We start from the raw sequence: 24,289 nt of genomic DNA, 5'->3' as shown, positions 1-24,289 counted from the left end.
AAAATCAATTAATTGTCCACCTACACATTTCATTCAGTCACGCAGAAATGATCAAGTGAAGGAGACATCAGCTCAGCAGATGTACGCTGCAGCCTAAGTATAGACATGCTTGCATGGTCTGTCATCGGTGTATCATTTACTTGTTGCCGTTTCACTAACACCATTACCTATCATTAAGTCAAATGTAATCCACGGAATCCTCACTCTGTCATTCCAGCCCGACGCATTCCCTTTTTGGCTACTGCCTGCATGACGTAGTCAGGGAAGCTCTTATCACAGGTAGGGAGGGGCGGAGGAGAGTGGAGACAGCGTCAGCGCGCACCAATCAGATGCTCCGCCTGGCGTGAAACCTCGGCGCTGATTGGTTGACGAGCACTGGCTCTTTTAAGCCGTGCGTTCCCTCGCGCTCACCGGCGCCGTGCTTTGGTTATCCACAAGAAGGCGTCGGTCGTTGAGGAGGCGTTTAGGGATTTCTCTGCATGAGTGGAATAGACTTGGGAATAGACGTTTGGATCGTGGTGCCCTTGGAAGAAATAACGGGGGAAAGCGCAGGACAGAGCGAACTCGTGCCTTTTTCTCACTTGTGTTGAGGATTTTGAGATTTCAGGATGCCAGTTTTCCATACCAAGACGATAGAGAGTATCCTGGAGCCGGTGGCTCAGCAAATATCCCATTTGGTTATCATGCACGAGGAGGGCGAAGTTGATGGGAAAGCGATCCCAGATCTCACCAGCCCAGTGGCGGCAGTGCAAGCGGCTGTCAGCAACCTCGTGCGGGTGAGAGTCCTGTCATCCATTCAGCATCTTCTTGCTCTTTTAGTTTATCTGTTCTTTTATTGTCTTTATCAACGTGCACTTCATTGCGTTAAAACATCTCCCCTTATAAAAAATTACCATGGTAACCACAGTTTCTTCCTAAATACCATAGGCACTGCAGTTATTGCTGCTACCTCATAATAAATATGAGGTCTTCTTCACTTAGTATGAAACTTTGTCATTTAGTTTCTTTTTCATGACAGTGGGTGACTGACACCAAGTTTCCTGTGAAAATGTATTGCTTTGTTTTAGTAACACTGTGGTATTGAGTTGGAAATAATTTTTAACCGTGGCTTTTTTTGAGGAGGGTGAAGGGTCGTGATCTGATCAGGTAAATGTGTTGCAATGGGAATTGAAAATACCAACAGTCAGTGTAAACTGATCATACTGGTTTTGGTTTGATAATCACATCTATAATAATAATTAATATTAATTGATAATTAACATCTATGACTTTCTTAGTTTTTGGTTAAAGGAAATAATAGTTGATGTAAACACAGGGTTCTCATGGGTCAGTGAGACAATGGACTGAAGCAGAGCATGTGTGGGCAGTGTCAGATATCTGTATTTTTTTTTCTCCTAAAACATAGTTGACACACAGTAAACTAAAGTTCCTACATCTGAAAAAATGACAATGAGTAACGTTAGCTAAATTATTTTCAACCTGATACAACCAGTAAGAGCACAGGGATATTGTTGTTAAAGACAGGCTCTAAACTTTCCAATGCTGTCATGATTTTAGACGTTCCCTAAATGATTTATCCTGTATAGGAGTAGTTACAGTATTGTGACGAGTGAACTGGTTGGAAGCTGTGATGTTTGCATCATAAAGGTGAAGTGATTGTGGTATAGTGGAGTCTTTGGTGGGCTGTATTCTTCTCTGTACAAGGAGTACATCTGTTTAGAAAAGTACTTTGTTAGTTCCAGGAAACATCAAAAACAGAATCATCAATCCCAGAAACTTCCAAGAGTGTCGTACCATTATTTTTCCAGTGTACCCACAGCAACCAGACAGAACCTTGCTGGTATGTTCTCCTTCCTCTCTGGTCTCAATAAGCGAGTCTCTATTTGAAGAAAATGATAACAACAACAATCTGTTATTGAAGCAGTAAATATTTTAAAGAATAAATTTGATTGCTGGCAGAGTGTTTACTGGTGTATGTATTTGTGTAGAAAATACATGCAATATGTGTTATATACCAAAAAGATATAGAATCTTGTATATTATTTATGAGTTTGGTTTTGATATTTCTGATGTGAACAAGCTGGCATTCTGTTCTGTTCTATTCTATTCTATTCTGTAATGTGTTCTAAGTGTTTTAATGCCTTCAGCCATCTGGAACATATCTGTTGTATCAAGTCTATACCTGTAGATAAATATTCTATTCTATTCTATTCTATTCTATTCTATTGCAAGTTGTATACAGTATGTTCTCACAAGTATATGGTTTAAGTCAAGCAGGACCTGTATTGAGAGGTCAGAAATGCTGTCAAGTATTATTAGACTATTTCTTCTTGTTTATTTGTAGCAAGATAATTTACTCCCAGCCGTCATTAAGTAGAGTAACGTGAAAAGAATCCCCCTAATGTACGTGAGTAAGTCACAAATAGGGAGTGAGCATTTTGTGCTGGGAATAAATAGGTCTTCTAGTCTGGGAAGTAACACAGTCTCACGGTGCATGGCTGGAGGGGTGTTTCATGCACAGGGAAAGTGACTCCCTGTTGGCTTGAGGAAGTCTAAGGTGTCAGCGTCTTCACTGGAGACACACCCCATCCCCCTCATATGCAGCACCTGTTACTGCTGAAGTGTCCAGCACATCAGCCAAGCCTCGAAATCAAGGCTGAGGGATGAGGTTTTATATCTCTTCTCACTCTAAAGACCAGCCTGTATCTTGGAGACTGTTCTATGTTTAGATTGTCAACATTCTCTTGGTCACTGTGGGATTGTGGAAAGAGATTAGATTATATACATATTAGTTAACTAATATGTATATAATGACCCTATAATTGTTACAAATAAGGAATTGAATGTGTAATTGTTTATTGTTATGTCGACTCTCACTACTTCATGCTTCCACAGAATATTAGATATGACCTAATAGATACAATCCAGAACCATATTTGGTCTTAGTCTGTAACTTGAACTGATTAAAGATCATTGCTGTGTGTGGAATGAAGCCAGTGAGGAATAGCAAACTAGATCTACCTGGATTCATATGGACTATTTGAGTTATTTGATCTACTTCTCTCTGAATGCTTTTTCTGGATCTTAACAGAGAAGACAGCAGGGGTCTGGCATGGAGGGGAGTCTCCATCTCTGTCTGTCTGTCTGTCTTTTCAGCCAAGCCTGTCACAGTGTTTTGGAAGAGAGCCATTGGCATACCATCCATATGCCATATGCATTTGTAAATGTGTGCCGTTTATGTCATCCATGGCTAAGCTCGTAGATTCCATTTGAAGTCAGCAGTATAGTGCAGAGCTTCAGTATATGTAAACTGCTGCTGCTGTTTTAACGTGACATTCAACGGCAAAATGCAGTGATTAAAGACATGACCTAGTAACCCAAAGCCAAACTCTAGTACATTAGTGAATTTCCACTTGCATGGAAAACTCCCTTAGTGATAAAATGATTGTGTGAGAGGAGATGATGCCCTTTGAAATGTGTTAAACTGCAGATAATCCAAGTCATTCATACAGATCTATCACAATGTCATAGTAAGACCCACACTGATGACACAAGCATAAACTTGTTTGCAGTTTGCTTCCCCCAGCTCCCATAATCCCTCAAGTACTTTAAACAGGCATATTCTTTTTAAAGCAAGTCTCCATTGTGACTTCATTGTGACTCCATTGTGACTCCATTGTGAACTGAAAATTGAAAATTGAGTGTTTAATCTTATCATTATACATTACTGAAACTCTATCCTCTAATTATATGATACTGATAAGTGCTTTGACACAATCTGTATTGTTAAAAGCGCTATATAAATAAAGGTGACTTGACTTGACTTCTTCACAAAATAAATCCAGCCTTGACTATAGAGAATATATTTTGAGTGGCTTGAATGTTTGCATTATAATGCGCCAATCTAAATTCTATGAATCACAATATAGATGAGAATCTGCACGGCTCTTTTATGAGGGCTGAGATGATGAACTGTGACAGTGAACATATGCAATCTTTTTAAATCTGTATCTGTTTGAAATTACTGTTATTTATACATTTCTCAAAATTGACCCCTAACAAAATGAAGGAAAGAAATGAATTATCTTTCTGTAGTGGTTGACTGATCTCAGTATCGACCACTGTAGAATATAACATTTGATATATAAATAATAATGTGTTTGAAAGAAGTCTCTTATGCTTACTAAAGCTGCGTATATTTGTTAAAAGAATACAGTAAAAACTATAATATTGTGAAATAATATTATAATTTAAAATAATTTTCTATTTTAATATATTTTGAAATTAATTTATTCCTGTGATGGCAAAGCTGAATTGCCAGCATCATTACTCCAGTCTTCAATATCACATGATCCTTCAGAAATCATTCTAATACGCTGATTTGGTACTCATGAAAAATTTATCATGATCAATGTTGAAACAGCTGTGTTGCTTCATATTTGGTGGAAACCATGATACATTTTTTTCAGGATTTTTTGATTAATAGAAACTTCAAAAGAACAGCAAAATTTCTAGTATTCAAAATAGAAATCTTCTGCAGAGTTAGAAATGTCTACTGACACTTTTGATCAATTCAATACATCCTTGCTGAATAAAAGTATTAATTTCTTTAAATATAAACTAAAAATACCTTATTTTACACAATATTTACAAAATTGTTGATAAAGAACTGAGGATGAAGGATGAAGATGAATATAATCAGCCAAATGGACATTAACAGAACAGAAGTGTAATGATGTTTGACCAATAATCTCAAAATGGTCAAATATAAACCAGTACTGTATATTGGTCTATCACTTTTGCTAAAGTGACAAACATTATCCATAAAACAAATCTCAAAACAGACTCAATGGAATTCTTTGTTAGGTCACACTTTATTTTAAGGTCCAATTCTTGCTATTAACAAACCATTAGCTATGACTATTACCTCAATAATCTCCTAATTTGTTGCTTATTAATAAGATAGTTGTTAAGTTTAGGTATTGGTTAGAATTATGGATTTAGAATATGGTCACGCAGAATATGTGCTTTATAAGTACTAATAAACAGCCAATATGTTAATAACAGGAATGCTAATAAGCAATAGTTAATAGTAAGAATTGGTCCATATACAAGTGTTACTTGGGCTTGTACTTAATGTAATCATCTATAATGCACAAGTCCTTCATGTCCGGCTTCCTCAGTCCTGTTTGCTGAAATGATCTGAATTGTCTTTAATGATATCTGACAGTGACCCGATAGACAGGAGCCAGAGCAGCTGCTGACCTGGGCTGCTCTCTCAAAACCCATTATCACAGCACTAATGCACCTGAGATCAAACAGCCTTTTAGTGAAGCTACAACTGCTATAAGCACTCTGCATTAATTATGCATCAAAAATACACAATCAATGCACTGATGCCTCTTGAGTCTGTCTTTCTGTTACCCATATGCTTTGTTTGACACCACGGAAACTGCCAAATGTGCGTTTGAGGGCCCTTTTATAAAGTCAGACCTTTTATGGATCCGCTGGCGTGTGTGCAGAGTTTCCCTTTAAAGGAGTCGTGAGTCTTTGCGGAGGTTGTGGGAATCAATGAGAGATACTTCAGAGTTCAAGCGTAAACAGTCAATAGATGACAGAGTGCTGTGACAGACCAGGAGCCTTGTTATATAAACAGCCATCATGGAGAGAGAATGCAGTCGCACCCGCTCTGCTTTCGGCTGAGGGAGAGGCATCTTACTGCAGGTGCCGTCACATTCTCAGTGTGTATGTGTCCAGTACAGCCCTCACACACAAGTGAACTTCAGAGGAATGAGAATCATGTCAGATGTCAAATATCAGCTCAGTTTTTATGAGCCAGTGTCATAAATAAACATGCCATCGCCTGTTATAATCACATTATTGAACAGGTGGATTTTGTGCTGCCCTGTTGCTAACACATGCCACTACGCTGTAAAAGAAAAGTACATTTAAAATGATAATTAAAAAAAAAAAATGTATTGGTGGTGAAAATTATAGACAGTGACAGGGTACAGTGTCACCCACACAAAGACAAAACCATCAGGATAAAGGCCTTTACTCAACAAGAATGAAAACTATAATGATAACTAGTGATGACTATATTAGCGTCCATTTCAACAGCTGTTATGGAGATATGGTCTGTCAATATAACTGCAGTACATGCTTAAAAAGTGGATTTTGATTGGCTGTCATTTCTAACATTCACTAACTGAAAAAATGATCACTCTGAAAGTGATATAATTCCTCTGTGCCGTATTGTTATAGTTATAATTATTTTTTTTAATGAAAACTTTCTAGTTATTGTTCTTCTATGTATCATTATCATAACTCCGATCACTCAAAAACACAATACATTTTATAATAATAATTTAAAATGTTACGCAAAATGGCTTGGTGGACATAAATGGTGAAAAAAATCCCATTTAAATCAAATGTGATGTATCACACAGGGACTTCTGGAAATGTTATTAATTAATATGGTTATCATATTGCCCCATCAAATGTAATATAACTTTTAACCCTATATGCAAGGTATCTTATAAATATTTATTAGACATTTTTGACAGTGTAGTCAAATCAGTGCTACATGACTAGAGAGAACTGAGAAAAATGAATGGCTGGATCAGACTATCCATGGGTGAGGATACAAAAATTTGGAAGTACAATCTAGTTTTCACAAAGGCCCAGTCAAAAGTCCAACGGATGATGTAAAACCATTTATTTGCTGACAGATAAACTGGAATATCTTGCTGAATATCTTATAGGATGCTTAATTTAGTACTGTTCTAAATACATATTTTGTGCCCTTGTCACTTTGGCTGCTTTTACACTGTAAAAAAAAAAAAAAAGTTGAGCCAACTTAAAATTTTTAGGCAACCAGCTTCAGCAAATTTTTGAGTTTGCTCAACTTATTTTTGTGGGAGATTCTCACATTTTTGTTGTATAAACTTAAAACGACAAGTTGAGAAAACTCAAAAATCTGCTGTAGCTGGTTGCCTTAAAATTTTAAGTTGGCTCAACTTTTTTTTTACAGTGTAGGTGCTTGTAAACCCCTGACTAAGTTGTCAGTGGGCTCTTATTTACCACCATTACTTCTTGCCCCTCAGATGGCCTTATAGACCAGGACACTGAGCTAAGAATAACTGTGTGGAATGTGGTTGCAGGTCCAGTATCTCAAGAGAAGTGTGAGGTGGAGGCCCCTGAAAAGAGTGTTTCAGTATATCAGGTGCAGATACAGTGAAAATAATAAATGACCACATGACATTTTGACCGTTGGAATGTTTTTTGGAAGGGTACTTCATGTTTAACCAGAACTGCAATGAAAGTCTTTTCATTCTGTTGAATACATCTACCAAACAGGCCATGCAGCATTCATCACAGCGTGCACAGGGCTGATGTTTGTGACTGGCTGCTGTGTGTGCATATGTGATCTCTGTTCCCACTTTAGCCCAGCAGTTAACCCAGTTAGCCTTATTTATGAGTCCCCTTCACCCAATTAGGACTCTGTAAAAGAGCGCACTGCACTACAAAAGCTTCATCCTCCACATACAACTGCATGCTTTGCGCATTCCAATGTGATCAATGGTCCTTAGCAGGTCATCTGCTGTGAATCAATGCACTCTATTATTTACTACTTGCGTCTGTTTGACCTGTTTTTCATCTCATTGTTATTCCCTGCTATTTTCACCCATCCAATCAAATAAAAGATCTCTCTCTATATATATATTTTCAAATGTCAACTCATGAAAAGCTTGATGGGAGCTGAAAAATCTTCTTCAAATATGATTCAGAGATGGAGGATAGAAAAATGAATGTGACTGCCTCGGTGTAATTACATCATTGGAAAAAAGAGCAGGCGGGAAGTGGCAATGTGCCGTGTGGAGATAACAAACATCTCTCTGTTACGCTGCTATCTCTGCATTAGTGGACTCTAAAGAAGGACACTGTAATGTCATTCCTGATGTCCAGTGAAAGGGCAAATAGACCACGTGGATGGGAGCATGTGTGTGTGGTCTGATATCTTGTCACCTCAGGATTACTGTTTAAAAATCAAACAATGGTTTTGCTGTGATGTAAGAAAGAATTAGGGACACTTTTTTCCTTTTTTTTTTTTTTTTTTGCATGGACACTGAAAATATTTACATTAATGGTCGATAGGGTTAGGTGATTATAGCTAAAAAATATCTATTTCTGTGTGATGCAAATAATGATCCAGAGACGGGTTTTGAATCAATGAGACAGTTTGAACTGATTTGCGGAAATTAATTAAATAAATACATCACTGAATCTGAAAAGAGTTTAATAACATGGTTGTAACATTGATAACATTCAATTAAAATCAAAGCAAAATGATAAAATCAAAGTACAGGTTTTTCTAGAATTATTATCATTAGATTTCCTCCCCCTTTTTTGTTTTGTTGTTTTGTTTTAGTTTTTCATTTAGTTTAGTTTAGTTTTGTTTTGTTATACTTTTCATTTGGTTTAGTTTAGTTGTTTTGTGTTTCATTTCATTTAGTTTAGCTTTGTTTTTTTTTTGTTTTTTTCTCATTTTGTTTTGTTTGGTTTTCTTTTCTGTTTTGTTTTGTTTTTTTTTCAGTTTTTTTGTTTGTTTGTTTTTTCCATTTAATTTAGTTTTGTTTTTTATTACATTTAGTTTAGTTCAGTTTTTTTAAAAATGTCATTTAGTTTACCTTTGTTTCTTTTGTTTCATTTCTCGTTTTGTTTTGTTTAGTTTTCCTTTTCATTTTTTTGTTTTTCAATTGTTTAATTATTCAGTTGATTTTTTTACATGTTTGTAGATGTGTTGATTACATCTTCCTTTTCATTCTGAAAATAATCAGTAACTGGGTGTGGCAATGGCAGATGAGCAGCATGGGTTGTAGTTTCAGATTGGACAGTTGGAAATATTGGCAGCATCCCAGACAGCGAGTGGTAGATCAGCCTCAGGGCTCATCCAAGACACACAGGCCCTTATTGTGTCCAGACACTCAGAGCGACCCCATTCACAAGCTGTGTCAATCTGGTCTGCCTAAGGGCTGAAGCTTTTCCCTATAAGTGTGTATAACCTTTTTGAGTGGAGGCTGGTGTCAGAAAAATAGAAATGTATTTAATGATCTCATTATGCATCTTGTAAACAAGCTTGTTTTACATGTGTTCTCAGGTGGGTAAGGAGACGGTACAGACCACAGAAGACAAGATTATGAAGAGAGACATGCCTCCGGCCTTCATTAAGTAAGACCTGTGCTTCCTGTCTCTCTCCAGGCACCCGTCATGTGAACATACATCAGTTCTAATCATGCTGAACACATACACGCTCATTGCACAGAATTAACAAACATGTGCCTTCACCTTGTCAAGAGAAGTTTAAAGTGATGATACAAGATACATTACCAGAGCCGGCCCAAGGCATAAGCGAACTTAGCGGTTGCTTAGGGCCCCTGTGGCCACCAGAGGGCCCCCAAGAGTAGCCTACATGAAATGACAGTTTATTTTATTTTATTTTAATTTGTGATATATTATGTCAATGGACAGTGGTAATTATACGAAAGCACAATATTAAATAATTAAATAATCTATACATATAATTTTATTATTTCCATAGCGACGTGACCACGTTGATAATATATGCGCTGGATGCTGCCATGTGGATCTGTCAGATTAACATCACGTAAATTCAACTATTTCTCCCGAAATACATGAAAGTAAGTGGCCAGTTAGCTGGAAGAAAAACAGAGTAAATTTTATAGTAATCTACACAATAGCCCCTTTCCCACCGCTTTAGTTCCAGAACTAAATGTACAGTACTAAAGTACTGGGACGATTTTGCGCGAACTATTTCCCAGTTACCATTTAAAGGGTTGCATTCACACCGACAGTGGGTACTAAGAAGTGTCGTAAGCCGGTCGACAGCGACGTCATTTGTGCGCGGCGTTCAACAACGAAAACAAAGAAGAACACAATAATGGACATGGAATGTCGACGTAACTTATACGTCAAGCGATTGAAAGATCGGAAAGGAGTTCAAAATGTTCAAAAGTGACTGCACTTCAGCGTCCGTCCATCTATCGCTGTTCTCCATTCTTGTGAAATATAAGTTGATGCGATGTTTACACAGTATGTGTTTACACAGCGTTTTAAATCATGGCGGGTGAGGGCGTTTTCGTACGTGTTTAGCCAATCAGCGTACACTTACGTCACGATAGTTCCTATGGAACTGTTTTAGACCCTACTCCTGAAGTAGGAGCTAATTAGTTCCTCCAAACGGAGTTCCGGGAACTAAAACAGTTCCTAGTTCCCGCGGTGCGAACACGCCAAAAAGTGGGTAGTTCCACAATTAGTTCGGGTACTATGAAAAGGTTCCTGCGGTGCGAAAGGGCCTAATGTGTATTTGATAAGAATAAAACACGTCGTCCATTAATTGAAAGGATTATTATGGCCGCTTTCGATAGAAATCTGTGTGTAGCCTATTTAACAAATTAAATGTCTTTTTTACTTAACTGAAGTGTATTTAAATGTCTGAAACCTAAAATAAATTTTTATTTATTCTATTTATTCGGTTGAAAACACTGAACAGTTATGAAATATGAAAAGCACTGAGCACTTTCTTTTTTTTTCTTTCTTTCTTTATTTTCCTTCTGAGCTCGTCTTTCTCTGTCTCAGCGCCAGCCAAAGCGTGGCACGTCAAAGGGTTAAAATCGATCGTGTTTTGGGGGTGGAGGGGGACAAATTCAACATGGGGGTTTTGTGGCACAAATCAGGGGTGTGTTTCTCAAAACCATCGTTTGCTAAATATGGTCGTTATTTCCATTGAACTCTATTGGTAACAACAGAACTTGCGACCATAGTTGCTTTTAGGAAATGCACCACTCATCAGATCAGACCACCCCAAGTTTGTAAAGGACAATAATTTGTAAATGACAGAAGTTCTTCAATAAATTTTTTTTTGGCATCTAAATGAACATTTGTAAATGAAAATGAATTGTTCTATACTGAAAGTACTTTTAACAACTAATTACAAAATAACTTCATTTCAGCATCAGAAAAACAACATAAAAGTTTAGTTAATTAGCATAGCCTAGGTAGGGTATCTTTTTGTTTTAGGGAAGATCAAAACATCAGCAAATAGACATCTTAATATATTATAATATAATATTTTACTTAGTTTTAGATAAAAGTTGGTGTCTTCTGTGTAAAATAACTTGCCTGGGTATATATTGTTTGTAATAAAAATAAGCTTTTGTTTCATAAACTGATAACAGCTTATCATTATTTACCTTAGCCTACATTTTGGGTCTATTATATTTCAATATCATTATGCCTCAATTAGCTAGATATAGATTAAGAGTTGTTGTTTTATATATGTACAGATGCTCTCTGATGTGTTTAATATTTATTATAAAAAGTATGACTTGTAATAAAAGTACAACTTTGATTAATATTTATGTTGTTAAAATAACATTCTGTTCTGTAAATGCATTGTCTGCTGGTTTATTTAGCTACTTTTCAGTACACCACATTAAGTATGCCACTTAATACTTTAAGATTTTGAATGTTAACGTGCAAATTAACACCTGACCACTCTTGTAAGTTTGCAACTGTTACAATTAAAAATCACAAAAGGATAAAAACATGCCAGGCAGACAGTATGATGTAAGCAACACAGCTACAACAAACAAAACTGATAATTGGTGTGTTAGATTTATAGTGTGTGAATAATCAAGCTTGAACAATAGCCAGTCATACAGAGGGGCCCCCAAATAAAATTCTGTTTAGGGCCCTATAAAGGCTTGGGCCGGCCCTGTACATTACACAGGATTGTCCAAACATCAAAAGCTTTTTGCTCTTCCCGATTTTAGATACCTGTAAAGCCTGATGTCAGAGTTTGAGGTCTTTGATGTACTGACCTTGGAGAAGGCTTGAAATAATGTACAGTGTGATGGAGGTTAAATAAGGTCTTGCAGGATTGCTTGCTGTCAGGCTGAGTCATCCCCTCACTGCTGAAGCTTGGGGGGCGTTTTCCACCGAGCTTACAATGAATTATTGATAAGTCTACGCAAAACTATATGACTGCTCTCCCTAGTGTCTCCCCGGCTGTGTGAAGTGGTGTCTTGGTAGCTAATGCAGATGAAGCAGTTAGTATTGAATCTGTTTAATATTGATGCAAACTGTCTGTTTGTGTCTGTCTTTCACCATCTTTTTCCTCACTTTCTCAGATGCTCTAAGTCAGAAAGTCACAGAGAACACAAAGAGGTGCTTGTCTCTTTGGTAAAAAGTAAAGAAAACAGAATTTTTTTTTTAATGCTTTTTTTTTTTTGACAAGGAAAGTGGGGAGATGCCTGAATGAGAGAATGAGAGAGCAATGAGAGAAATGGAGGTAACTGGGTCAAGACATTATTTTATTTATTATATATATAACTGTATTATGTGTAATTAATATCTATAGTACAATTGCATAAAACATAAAAATCTAAAATATTATAAATTATATATATTATTCTTCATTAAAAAATACAATATAAATGTATAGCATTAATATATTTTTTTTGGAAGTGGACAGATGGCAAGAAATGATTGAGAGAAGAGGAGAAAACTGGATCAAAACACTATTTTATGTATCATGTTATAAAATGTAACATTATTTAATATTCGATTATTTTTAATAATATATAATTATAATAATTAATTATGTTTTATGAAATAAAAATGTAATGCATATATGAGAAAGAGAGATTTCTCATAAAAAATTTAAATTATTAGGTAACACTTTACTTAAAGCTTTTATGTATAATGCATTATAAGATTCGTTTTAATGCATTAGTTATGCCTTGTAATGCACCGGAATTGGGCTACTTTAAAGGTGCTGTATGTAGGATTTTGACTCTACTAAAGCATAAAAATACCATAATATGTTTGCAGATATTGTGACGAGTCGGTTGCCCTCCCCCTTATTGTCATCACCACCCCGTCCCTTATTCGCCGCCCTACACCAGGCTCCCGACGGGAGTGGGTGTGCGAGAGAGGAGGGGTGTGGAAACAGTGAGGGCTGGCGGCGTGTGATGAGGCACAGCTGAACTGAATGAAGCCTCATCACCGCCGCTGTTTAAATGCCAAGCGCGCCTCTCCTCGAGAGACCGGTCTCTTCCCCCGTGCATGCACGCACGCTGGTGTCCTCGTGGGTCCAGGAAGGGAGCGTAGAGGGACTTCCGCGCTACCGGAGACGTGAGCCGCCGAAGCCGCGGTCCGGAAGAAGCCGCACCCGTGGACGGTCGTCGGGCCAGGATGCCGGGCCGTACAAGTCCCGCCGGACTCCACGGAAGAAGAGGAAGAGCCGCCGCTAGAATGAAGCCGCCGCCCCTCGTGCCCCGGACCCGAGCGGGAGCGCGTGCGGCCACCGGACTCCGCCCCTTACCTGGACCCTCCCTTCCAGAACACTGCCCTCCTTCACAAGCCCCGCAGCACGACGAGGACACCAGACCCCCTGTTTCTTTTGGACACTTTTTCCCCTTGGACACTTTAATTTTTTGTTTAATAAAAGCCTCTCTGAGGCCTGACGCCACACCCACTGTGTTTGTCGTTGGCTCCTCCCATCACAATATTTAAGAAACATGCTAAATTAACATACTTGTTTATCTGAAAAACAATGCTACAGTCAGTTATTCTCCTTTGAAAATATGCATTCCGGCCCGGAATGTCTGTGTTTGTTATGGTTTGTGAAACCCGCCCACTTTCAGTTTACCCAATTGTATTTCGGCACCGCGGGTTGCCAGTTGGTGGAAAACACAGCGTATTTAATTGTATTCATCCTCATGTGCGCTCGTTACTGTTGGTGTCGTTAATCTGGCAACCTGCGTGTGCGTCAAGTCTGAGGAGGAGGGGCCGGGTGAAAAAAACCGTCTCCAATATTTTGAATTTGGACTGCAATACCTAGTTCAACCACTCGGTGGCAATCCTACATACAGCAGCTTTAACGCTCTTTCCGCGGGATGTTTTTCATGTTCGTGGGTTGAAGCGACCCCAGTAACGTGATATTTAGCCCCTGGAATGCGACTTTATCAGTCGGACTCCGCCGATTGGGCTAGTTTTGGGCAAGTTTTGAGAAGCGATTGGGCGGTTTTGCTGATAAAACCTGGCAACCCTGCCTTGCTGGGTGCCCCCAGTCTGTGATTTCTGCCGAGGGTAGGGGTGTGCAATACATACCGCACACCGCACTGTACAATGCAACATACATTCAGATCAGTGTTAACTCAGCGGTAGAGTTAATCTCACGGGACACTGCACTTATTCACAATCACAAAAGTACATTATCTGCATCTGCTTTAAAGCCTTACTGGTTTAGCGTTTCATTTGTGTGCTGTTCTGACGAGCGCTTTTTTCTGAGCAAATACACCCAATGCACGCGCACTAAAAAGCCCGTCAAACAGTGCCTGATTACTGAACTAAGTTATGTTTTGTGCTAATACTGTCAAAACACACGAGGTTTATGTATAGACTTAGTTGGTTATGTCTAAAATGAAAGTAAACAGCTGAGAGAAAAGGATGCCTGCTTGTATATTAGATGCGTGCAGGTCTTAAAGGGACAGTAGCCTACTAAACATGCTGCCGACTGTAATTAAAGGGATAGTTCACCCTAAAATTTTATTTCTGTCATTATTTATTCGCTCACATGTTTTTTCTTGTGCTGAACACAAAAGAAGATATTTTGAAGAATCTGGGTAACCAAACAGTTGCTGGTCCACATTGACTTTAACAGTAGGAAAAAAAAAATACTGTGGAAGCCACTGTGGACCAGCACTGTGGTTTTCCACCTTCTTCAAAATAGTGTTTATGTTTAGCAGAAGAAGGAAACTCATTCAGGTTTAAAACAACTTTTGAGTGAGTAAGTGAAGGTATATAAAAAAAAAACAGTTTTAACCTGTTTTAATTTTTGGGTGAATTATTCCTTTAATGTTAACCCGTTTAATCCCAAATTTTCCCTAGGCATGAAATTATCCAAATGATGTGTCATTAGTAACCCTTTGAAATAATCAATAACTATTTTTTGAAATTTCTTTTGGAAAAGTGTGTGAAAAATTGTGTTTTATGGTCGGTCACAATTGTGGGATAATGTGTGTACTGAATTAACATATTTCTGCAGTCATAAAAATTGTTATATATTTTAGCCCAGCTATTTTAAACTTATTTTAAAATTATGCATAAAAAAACCTAATACAACATTGATAGGAACACTGAGATAAAAGACAAAAAAATACAACCATCAATGTATTTCAAAATTTTTACTTTTTTGTAAAATATAACATCAAATTTTTATATTAGTGCTATCAGTATTACAACATCAATACTGTACATTTTTTGTAACATTTGAATTTGAATTTAGTGCAATATTTTGTCATTGCAACATTAGTGCAATTTTCACTAACAACTGCAACTGGATTTATATTGTAAACCTAAATTCACTGTTATCCCACCGGTCACTATTGTGACCATCAACATGTTTACTCATTCTATGACCACACTCAACAAAACTGAATATATGTGAATTCATATATTAATACTAGACACCTTAAAGATAATGTGTACCAAAAATCTTTGTCATATCTTTGTTAACATACTTTACTAGCCTTTCGTTTTGGAGCTTTGATGCAGTTATCATCTTCTCAAGGTGCAAACAGGAAATAAACTGCTCTGGTCATGTGACAATCTGCACTAATCATTTGAAACTGCACATATTTAATTGGGACGCTTTATTTTTTCGTATTTGCAGGAAGTGCACTAAAACATCAGTCAGTAAGGGTTTTAGAACTTTATAAATGAAAACCTTTTTTACAGTCACTATTGTGACCGGTGGGATTAAATGGGTTAATAAAACACCAAACACAAAGAGAAAAATCAGTCTACTCTTGACTGAAAAACTTTAATACAGTTGCTTTAGGATAGGAATCAATAATAGGAATCAATCTATATGGTGTTTTATTTTTATATTTGTTCATTCAGTTTCCTGAATGCTCCTGCTAAATACACCTATTGTAGCCTATCTGAAAATAAACCACTGTTTATTTTATTTGTATATTATGTGTATTTGTAATGTGTATCTTTGCTCTCATTTTTTAATAACAAAGATAAACTAATGGCAATGATTTTTATCTTCACCCAGTTTGGCCTAAATATCCGCCATACTTTTAAATATTTTGTTACCTTGAAAGGCTTTGTCTTTATAATAGGGAAATTAGTTTGGCTGTATTGCTCAAACAACTTGCAAAATAGAAAAACCAACATGACAAAGAATCGTGATAAAATCGTGAATCGTGATATTCCTAAAAAAAATTGTGATATTTTTGCCATTTTGCACCCCAAAACCCCAACCCCCAACCTCCCCCCACCCCGGTCTGCGATTGTGCCCTAGTAACGCCATTTCGCCCCTGCCCCTCCGGAGGTCTGTGCACGCCACTGCGTGCATGTATTTGCATTGCTTTGATCGTTCTCACCTTCTAACGCGCCACAATTGGTTGATTATGTACAATACCTGCATGTTATTGCTCAAACTACTTTGGATGATTTAGGCAATATAAAAATCCTGTCCAGGACAAGTCCCGTATAAATGGCACATATGGCCCACCCTATTTATAATGCATTATACAGGCTTTAAGTAAAGTGTAACCAATTATTAAATCAAATTATTATTATTTTTTGTATATAATATACTTTATATAGATGTTTGTATGTATATAGATTTGTAAGACCTCATGCACTTGTAGTGGCGTATGAAGCATCCTCAGAGCAGCAGTGGAGTTGACAGGTCCATATGGACCCTGCACAGCTTCTCCTGGCTCACTAATCAAGCTCCTGAGGGGGCTCATTTTTCAGAAGATTGTACAAATGTGAAATACATGACAAACCAGAATTACAAACTGTGATATGGTCATTCATACTGAGCAAGTCCAAATTTAGTTGGAGAAACAGATGGAGGCTAAATTTAGAATAAATATTTAGTTATTAGTGGTGTTTGCTAAGACATGATTCACTTTTTTTTTTTGCTCATAGTTAATTATAATAAGGTTTTAACATGTTTCTGTACCATTTATGCTGCAGACATGATAATAACTGAAGTTGTGCTGCGTATCAACTTTGTACTATTACCTTACAAAGCGATTAGACTTGATCAGGCTTGGCGAATGATAAAGTGTGGGTATCTGTATCTATTTGAAATGGCCGGGCAGATGGGCTCAATTAAAGACAGCAAAAGTCTTAGCTGACACATTTGGCACCATAAACACAAGCTGGCACAGGGCTCATCAATCAGCACACATGTGGTTGGTGACAGGAAATGTGAACCTCTCTATATATAGGCTGTGTTGTAAGCACTGACACCCGGGTGGTGCCTCATACAGGGAGGTGCCTGCGTAAGTCTGGGTCTCCACCGCAGAATAACGATGAAGAGAGGCCTCCTCCAGAACACGTCATCATCCCGCTCTCCCGTGGGCCGCGGAGCGACAGGGACGTGCTTTAATTTCTATTAATATAGTGTTATTGAGTCTGAGAGAAGATTTTACACTGCTTGCTGGAAAGCGTTGGAGTTGTTTACTGCTCTCATTTCTGGGAATTGAGTGATTAAATAATCTTGATTTGTGATTTAGTGGGCCATTGATTTAATTGCAATTATATCAATTAGTAATGTCACCTCCAATTTGAGTCAAATGCATAGTTTTCTTTTTGCACTGAATATTGCATTTATTTAGTATTGAGCATTTTTAATAGTGCAAGCCATTATAGATTTATACAGGATGCCTTGTATATATTTTTTTAGAATATTCATATCAGTTGTGATTTTTTTTCTCAGGGTGGAGAATGCCTGTGCAAAGCTGGTGGAAGCAGCTCAGATGTTGAGGACAGACCCGTACTCTGTCCCGGCCCGTGATTACCTCATCGATGGCTCGCGGGGCATCCTCTCAGGCACTTCAGACCTGCTTCTGACCTTTGACGAGGCAGAGGTACGAATGGAAATGAAGGCTATCTTGATGATGATTCAAGGCTGATGATTAATTTTCATAAAAAGTAATTGAGATTAATGATTAGGCTAAGCTAAATACACATACACTGCCATTCAAAAGAAGCTCAGTATTAAATTCAGTATTCAGCAAGGATGCACGGAATTGACCAAAATTGACAGTAAAAATGTTTATAATCTTATAAAAGATTTCTGTTTCAAATAAATGCTATTCTTATGAAGTTTCCCCCAAAAAATATATTATGGTCTCAACCAAAATATTAACCACCACAACTGTTTTCAACATTAATAATAATAGAAAAAGTAATTTACTGACATTAAACTTGGAATCATACAATAAAACGTATTCATTTCAAAATTAAGCATTTGTTAATACTCTCTTTACACTTGACTGTTTCATGGTGTTTTTATATTCACTTTAAAAATTTGTGTTGTTTGGATGGCAATGTGTGATTGTAAAGTGCACAGTAATTTGTTTATTTCACATTTGGCAATTTTTCAGATGCTTGGCTATTAATGTGAAACTGGCAGTCGACAGTAACAAATAATATGTTCTCCTCCAAAGGCCTGCTCTGTGAAACTGACAAACATAACATTTTTATTATTTTTTTTGGTGAACATTGATGAGATCAGATATCACACATTTTTCTCTGGGAAATGTCATATTGAATTTCAAAGAGGGTTTTGACTGAAAGCAAGATTGTTATCTTAACCAAGCAATTTCCTTGTAAAGAGTGATTTATGTACCGTAGATTATTTGACAGTTGGATGTGAATCTTGCATGCATGCTTTCTTGTTTAACCTCATTAGATACGTGAAAGATCCTGTGTAAAATGCGCATATAGTTTTTTTTTAAACCTGAATTTGAAATAAAGCAAATTGGATTTGTAAAATATTTCTGTCTTTCTGACGAATAATAATCAGATTCTATGGATCATCTTTACAAAAAAGGCTTTTCTTCTGGCCTAACAACATTAAACACACAGTCCCTTATCATGCGTTGTAACTTGTGGTCTTAATGTGCCGTGCTCCACATCCAGCCTCCCCTGTGAGCTACCGTGTGGGCGCAGCATAATGGAGCTCACACGGAGCACATGATCTGAGTGAGCCGCCTCACACACAGCGTGTCTTCTATCAGCGCGAATTACTTTTGAAGTTTCTGCTTCTTCGGGTCACAAGATTTCTCATCACAAGACAAGATACGAACCCAGCAGCACAGTGTAAATGGGCTGGTAATATGTATTCAAAACCAAAAATACTCCCTGAAACCAGCGAGAACATATGCAGATTTAGTGCCAGTGATTGCTGTACTATTATATAATGACCAAAAACCCCTATTCTAACATGTATAATAGAAACATTTCCAAGAGAGCACAGATTGTGGTGTGTATGTACATACGGGCGAGATATTAGATCATCGGTTTGTGGTGAAAGCTAACTCTGAGCTCTATTAATAGTGCTGCTATCATCTTTCTCAAGGAGCTGTGTTGTTGTTCACAGAGCACTGAGTAAGCATGATGTTATGGTACTATATCTTGTGGGTCTGCCTGTTTGTGGCAGAAACCTGCAGAATAAAATATTAGTCCTATGGGATCCCGGTAAGAATCCCTATTTGAATGATAGAGCACAGCGCTGGCAACGTAAAGGTCATTGGTTTGAATCCCAGGAAATATTTGCTTTGATAAAATGTGTAGCTTGGGTGCACTGTAAGTTGCTTTGAATAAAAGCATTTATGCCAAAATGCATAAATGTCAATGTGTCTAAATGTGTCTTTTTCTTTTGTATCATTTGTATTTTGTGTCTGTCTAAGGTGCGTAAAATTATCCGGGTGTGTAAAGGCATCCTGGAGTACCTGACCGTTGCAGAGGTTGTGGAAACCATGGAGGATTTGATCACTTACACTAAAAACCTGGGACCAGGTACTTCATATGTCCTGTTACTTTCTTTTGAAGAGATTTCATTTCATTTTGATTTGAATTTCTGAATTTAAAGTTGATGATGTTGGCTTCTGGCTCATGCAGTTGGACAGTTGGCAGAGACTATTTGCATGAATGGAATTCATTGTTATTATGGTTGAATTATTATTTTCAGATGCTTTTGTTACTTTTTTTTTTGTTGGTTTTTAAAAAATTACACGATGTATTACCTTGAAAAACTGATTATTTGTTATTTCCTCTTTTATCAGGTGGTAGGTTGTTTTTGAACTAAGAATTTCTGTTTATGTGTGGTATTTTCAGTTGCTAGTAGCCTTGATCTGGCTTTTTCCAGATTTATGTACCACATGAACAATTGGAAATTTAAAAAAAAAAAGACATTATGGAAAGAAAAAAAAATTCCACAAAAATATGAAGCAGCACTAGGGATGCTCCAATCAATCGGCCGGAGATCGGTATCGGCCGATAATCACATTTTATGACTCGATCGGTACTCACTACACTTGGCCGATCTCACAAACTGATCGCAATTTGATAACGTCAACGCGTGAGGACGTACATGGTGCGTGGGGACATAAATGATTTTTTTGTCATGTTACGGCTCCATGGGAACCGGAGCTGATTGCGGCCACTCAGTCAGTGCTTGAGTTTTCTATCAGCCACGCCGCGGCGTGTTTCTGAAGCGGCTCTCCACGTAAGCCGTAAGGGGTAACATAATACGCTGATCGTGGGCTACGTTTGAATTGACATTTATTTATAAAACAAAAGATCTTCTTTGGCCATAGCCTACTCAATAAGACAGGCTTTACTGAACACACACACGAACACGCACACAAATGAAATCGTCTGCCTGATGTAGGCAAAAATGTAGTTAATATTTGCATGATTTATGATTTATTTTATCCACCTGCAAATAATCAGAATGCATTTTTTTTTATTACCCGACCCGCAGATTGTCCGCAGCGCCCGTGGATATAAGTTAACCGTGATCGAACTACTCCGTTTTGTTCTTTCAGTAGTTTAAATGTTTCTAGTTCTTTTTTCCTCTTCAGTCTTATTGGACAGTATTAAACCTTATGAGTTACATCAGACTTCTCCATGTTGGAGTTTAAATGTTTCTATTTATTTTGCCCTCTCTCTGATATTGGACAATGTTAAATTAAACCTAATGAGTTGCATCAAACTACTCCAATTAGTTTTTTTAGGAGCTTAAATGTTTGTTTTTTTAAATTATTATTTTAAATTAATTAAAAATGTTATTTTTTTTATATAGCCTACAAAAATTTATTAGACTTGTATTGGACAATGTTTAAGTTACATCAGACTTCTTTTAGGATATTAAATGTTTATTTTGTCCTCCACAGTTTACTATTAGATAATGTTTAAATAAACCTTGCAGGTTGCATCAGACTGCTCCCATTTTGTTTGTATTTATTTTTGTCTTATATTAAGGTATCCTGATATACATAATGTTATGCATAAACCCCATTTTAAAGGCACATTAAAATGTTCACTATATAAGGAATAATTTTTGTGATTGTTTATGTAACATTATTACATATGTTATATAAAGCTTGAAGCATCGGAATAGGCATCAGTATCGGCCAATCACCATGACAAGAAATCGGTACTCGTTATCGGCTGAAAAATCCTGATCGGAGCATCCCTAAGCAGCACAGCTATTTTCAACATTGATGATAGTAAAAATAAATGGCTACCACATGAATAAATTACATTTTAAAATACATTAAAATGGAATACAAGTTGATATAATATTTGATAATATGATTTATTTTAATTTTAATTAATCGGTGAGCATAAGAGACTTCTTTCAAAGACATTTTAAAAATGTACCCACAGTAGTGTATATTTTTAGATTTTAATGTTGGATATACATGTATTGACTTTAAAAAAAATTTAGATTACCCTTGTTGTCATCATGTTTACTTCAAGTTAATCATTAAAAATCTAATATAATTACACTATTAAATGTAATCTTTAGCAAATCTCAAAAGGAACATCCATTTTTGACCTCTACATCGTCACTGTACTGATGTATGAATTTGTTAGGCATGACGAAAATGGCAAAGATGATTGACGAGCGGCAACAGGAGCTGACACACCAGGAGCACCGTGTGATGCTGGTCACCTCCATGAACACAGTGAAGGAACTGCTGCCCGTGCTTATATCAGGTAAGAGGCCAGCGAAGTGCTGTGTGTTCGTGTGTGCAGCTTGCGGTCTCTGTGTGCCAGCCCGTTGATATGGCAACACTGATAATTGGACCCATTTAACCGCCTTGTGGGGAGGGATAGATTTTTCCCTTCATCCAGTTGGCTTTCTGCTGTTGGCTCAGCAATAAATAGCCAGGTTGATGGCAGCTCATCTGCACTCGTAGAAAGGCTTTTAATGTCGATGTTTGCAAATATGTCTACTCGTATGGTGATAATTAGTTGCCTGATTTTTGGACACATCAAATATAAACCGCACTCTGATCTCGATTTGTACAGCAGTTTTAGATAGCCCATGAAAGGGAGGACTAACAAAATTGTTTTTTGATACCCATCAGCCATTAAAATCTTTGTGACAACCAAGTGCACTAAGAGTCACGGCGTGGAGGAGGCCTTGAAGAACAGAAACTACACGTTTGAGAAGATGAGCGCCGAGATCAACGAGATAATCAGAGTGCTGCAACTCACTTCATGGGACGAGGATGCCTGGGCCAACAAAGTATGAGCTTTATCATGCTTAAACACACATACACTCCTTTCTGCAACTCCTCCTTAAACGGTTACACTAAGTTATGTCGGCTTCAGTTGGTCAAGCAAGTTAAGTGAACGATTTTCACTGTATGTTTATAAACTGTGAACATGACAGTGGGAGCGGTAGAGAGAAGTAAAAATCCTATTCATTGTCTCCATAGAAAAAAGACTTCTAAGGGTAATGTCTTTTGGTGTGATTTTTAATAATAATAAACAAAATCTATATATTTGCAAAAACAAAACAAACAAACAAAAACTAGATTAGATGCTGTTTTTTACTTAATCAATGATAAAGTGTGGAGATGGTCCACCTGGACGTATGCTACTGTTCAAAAGTTTGGGTTCGATAATATTTTTTCAATGTTTTGAAAAGAAGTCTCTTATGCTCTCTTTTTTGTAATATATTTTCTGGTCCTTCAGAAAACTATTATGCTGATTTGTTGCGCAAGAAACATTCCTTATAATATGTTGAAAACAGAAACAGTGCTCAATATTTTCGTGGAACCCTTGATACATTTATTTCTGAATTCTATTCAGGATGAATGGAAAGTTAAGAAGGACCACATTTTATGTGAAATCGATTTTTTTGTAACAATTGAAAAGTCTTTACTGTCACTTTCGATCAATTTAATATGTTCTTGCTGAATAAACGTATTAACTTACTGACCACAAACTTTTGAATAGTAGTATATATATCAAATTTATTGGCTGTAGTCCAGTCTTACACTTAAAACTGTTGCAGTCTTGTGATTTATCTCAAAGCTGGTTGTTTTAGTTTAGGGTTTAAAATCTTTATTGAAGAATATTGTTTTAAAATGAATATAAAGAAAATGTAATAGAAATAATACATGGCCACTTCAAAAGTGGGCAGTCACTGCTGCGCTCTATTGAGACCCCTTGGTGTATCTCTGTTTTTCTCCCTGAATGAATGTGACACTCCCATCCTGCTAATGTAATAATCTGTTCCATTTCCAGCACTGTTCACAGTCAGGCTCAGAATTCACGGACTATATGACACAAAAACACAGGCTTAGTAACCAGCAAAGGTGGAAAACATCACCATATACCGTACACATGACATCGGTGTTTAACTGGAAGATTAATGATCTGTCTTTCAATATTTCATGAAGCCTACTGAATCATTTGATCCCTCGCTGACTGATGACACCCTTCGCTTGCTTAGCATGCATATTAAATATTTCCATAAGAAATCACTGTACTCTCAAAATCAGTTTCCTGAGCTTTCATTTACTTTGCTGTCACCTCTGTTTTTCTGTTTGCCCTGATATAACTCTGTAAACATGCCTCTTTCTTTTTGCTCTCTTTCTTTTCTGTGTTCTTCCATTTTTTCCCTTCCTATAGAAGGTAAGCTCTCCTCTCTCCCGCTCTGTAATGCGACAAACTGCATGCCAGATCATTGTGTTGCTAACAGTATGTGTGTGTTAGTATATTCATTCTTGTTTTGATAGAAGTCTTTTTTCTTAGCCTGGCCATTTTATATGCTGTATATAAGGGGTGCTGTATTTCAGAAACCCAGGACCAAAACAAAACAATAAATTGCAATTAGAGAGGTTGTTTTCGGATGTGCTGTAGA

The 24,289-nt window shown here is 37.1% G+C and overlaps 1 protein-coding gene across 4 annotated transcripts in view; it reads left to right on the top strand.

The window, feature by feature from the left end:
* Positions 1-429: 429 nt before the first annotated feature.
* Positions 430-24,289, top strand: part of vcla (vinculin a) — a 52,328-nt gene continuing 28,468 nt past the window's right edge. For 2 of the 4 annotated variants that reach the window (XM_058794887.1, XM_058794888.1), the window contains exons 1-6: positions 430-776; positions 9,161-9,231; positions 17,834-17,984; positions 19,812-19,920; positions 22,006-22,128; positions 22,503-22,663. In XM_058794887.1, the coding sequence (XP_058650870.1) occupies positions 609-776; positions 9,161-9,231; positions 17,834-17,984; positions 19,812-19,920; positions 22,006-22,128; positions 22,503-22,663 (783 nt within the window). In that variant the 5' untranslated portion in view covers positions 430-608. The remainder of the gene's footprint in view (positions 777-9,160; positions 9,232-17,833; positions 17,985-19,811; positions 19,921-22,005; positions 22,129-22,502; positions 22,664-24,289) is intronic. The other 2 variants (XM_058794890.1, XM_058794889.1) reach the window with 1 other exon arrangement.

The sequence above is a fragment of the Onychostoma macrolepis genome, chromosome 13, assembly GCF_012432095.1.
Source record: "Onychostoma macrolepis isolate SWU-2019 chromosome 13, ASM1243209v1, whole genome shotgun sequence".
Classification (NCBI taxonomy): domain Eukaryota; kingdom Metazoa; phylum Chordata; class Actinopteri; order Cypriniformes; family Cyprinidae; genus Onychostoma; species Onychostoma macrolepis.
This window is presented reverse-complemented; position numbering and strand designations above follow the sequence as displayed.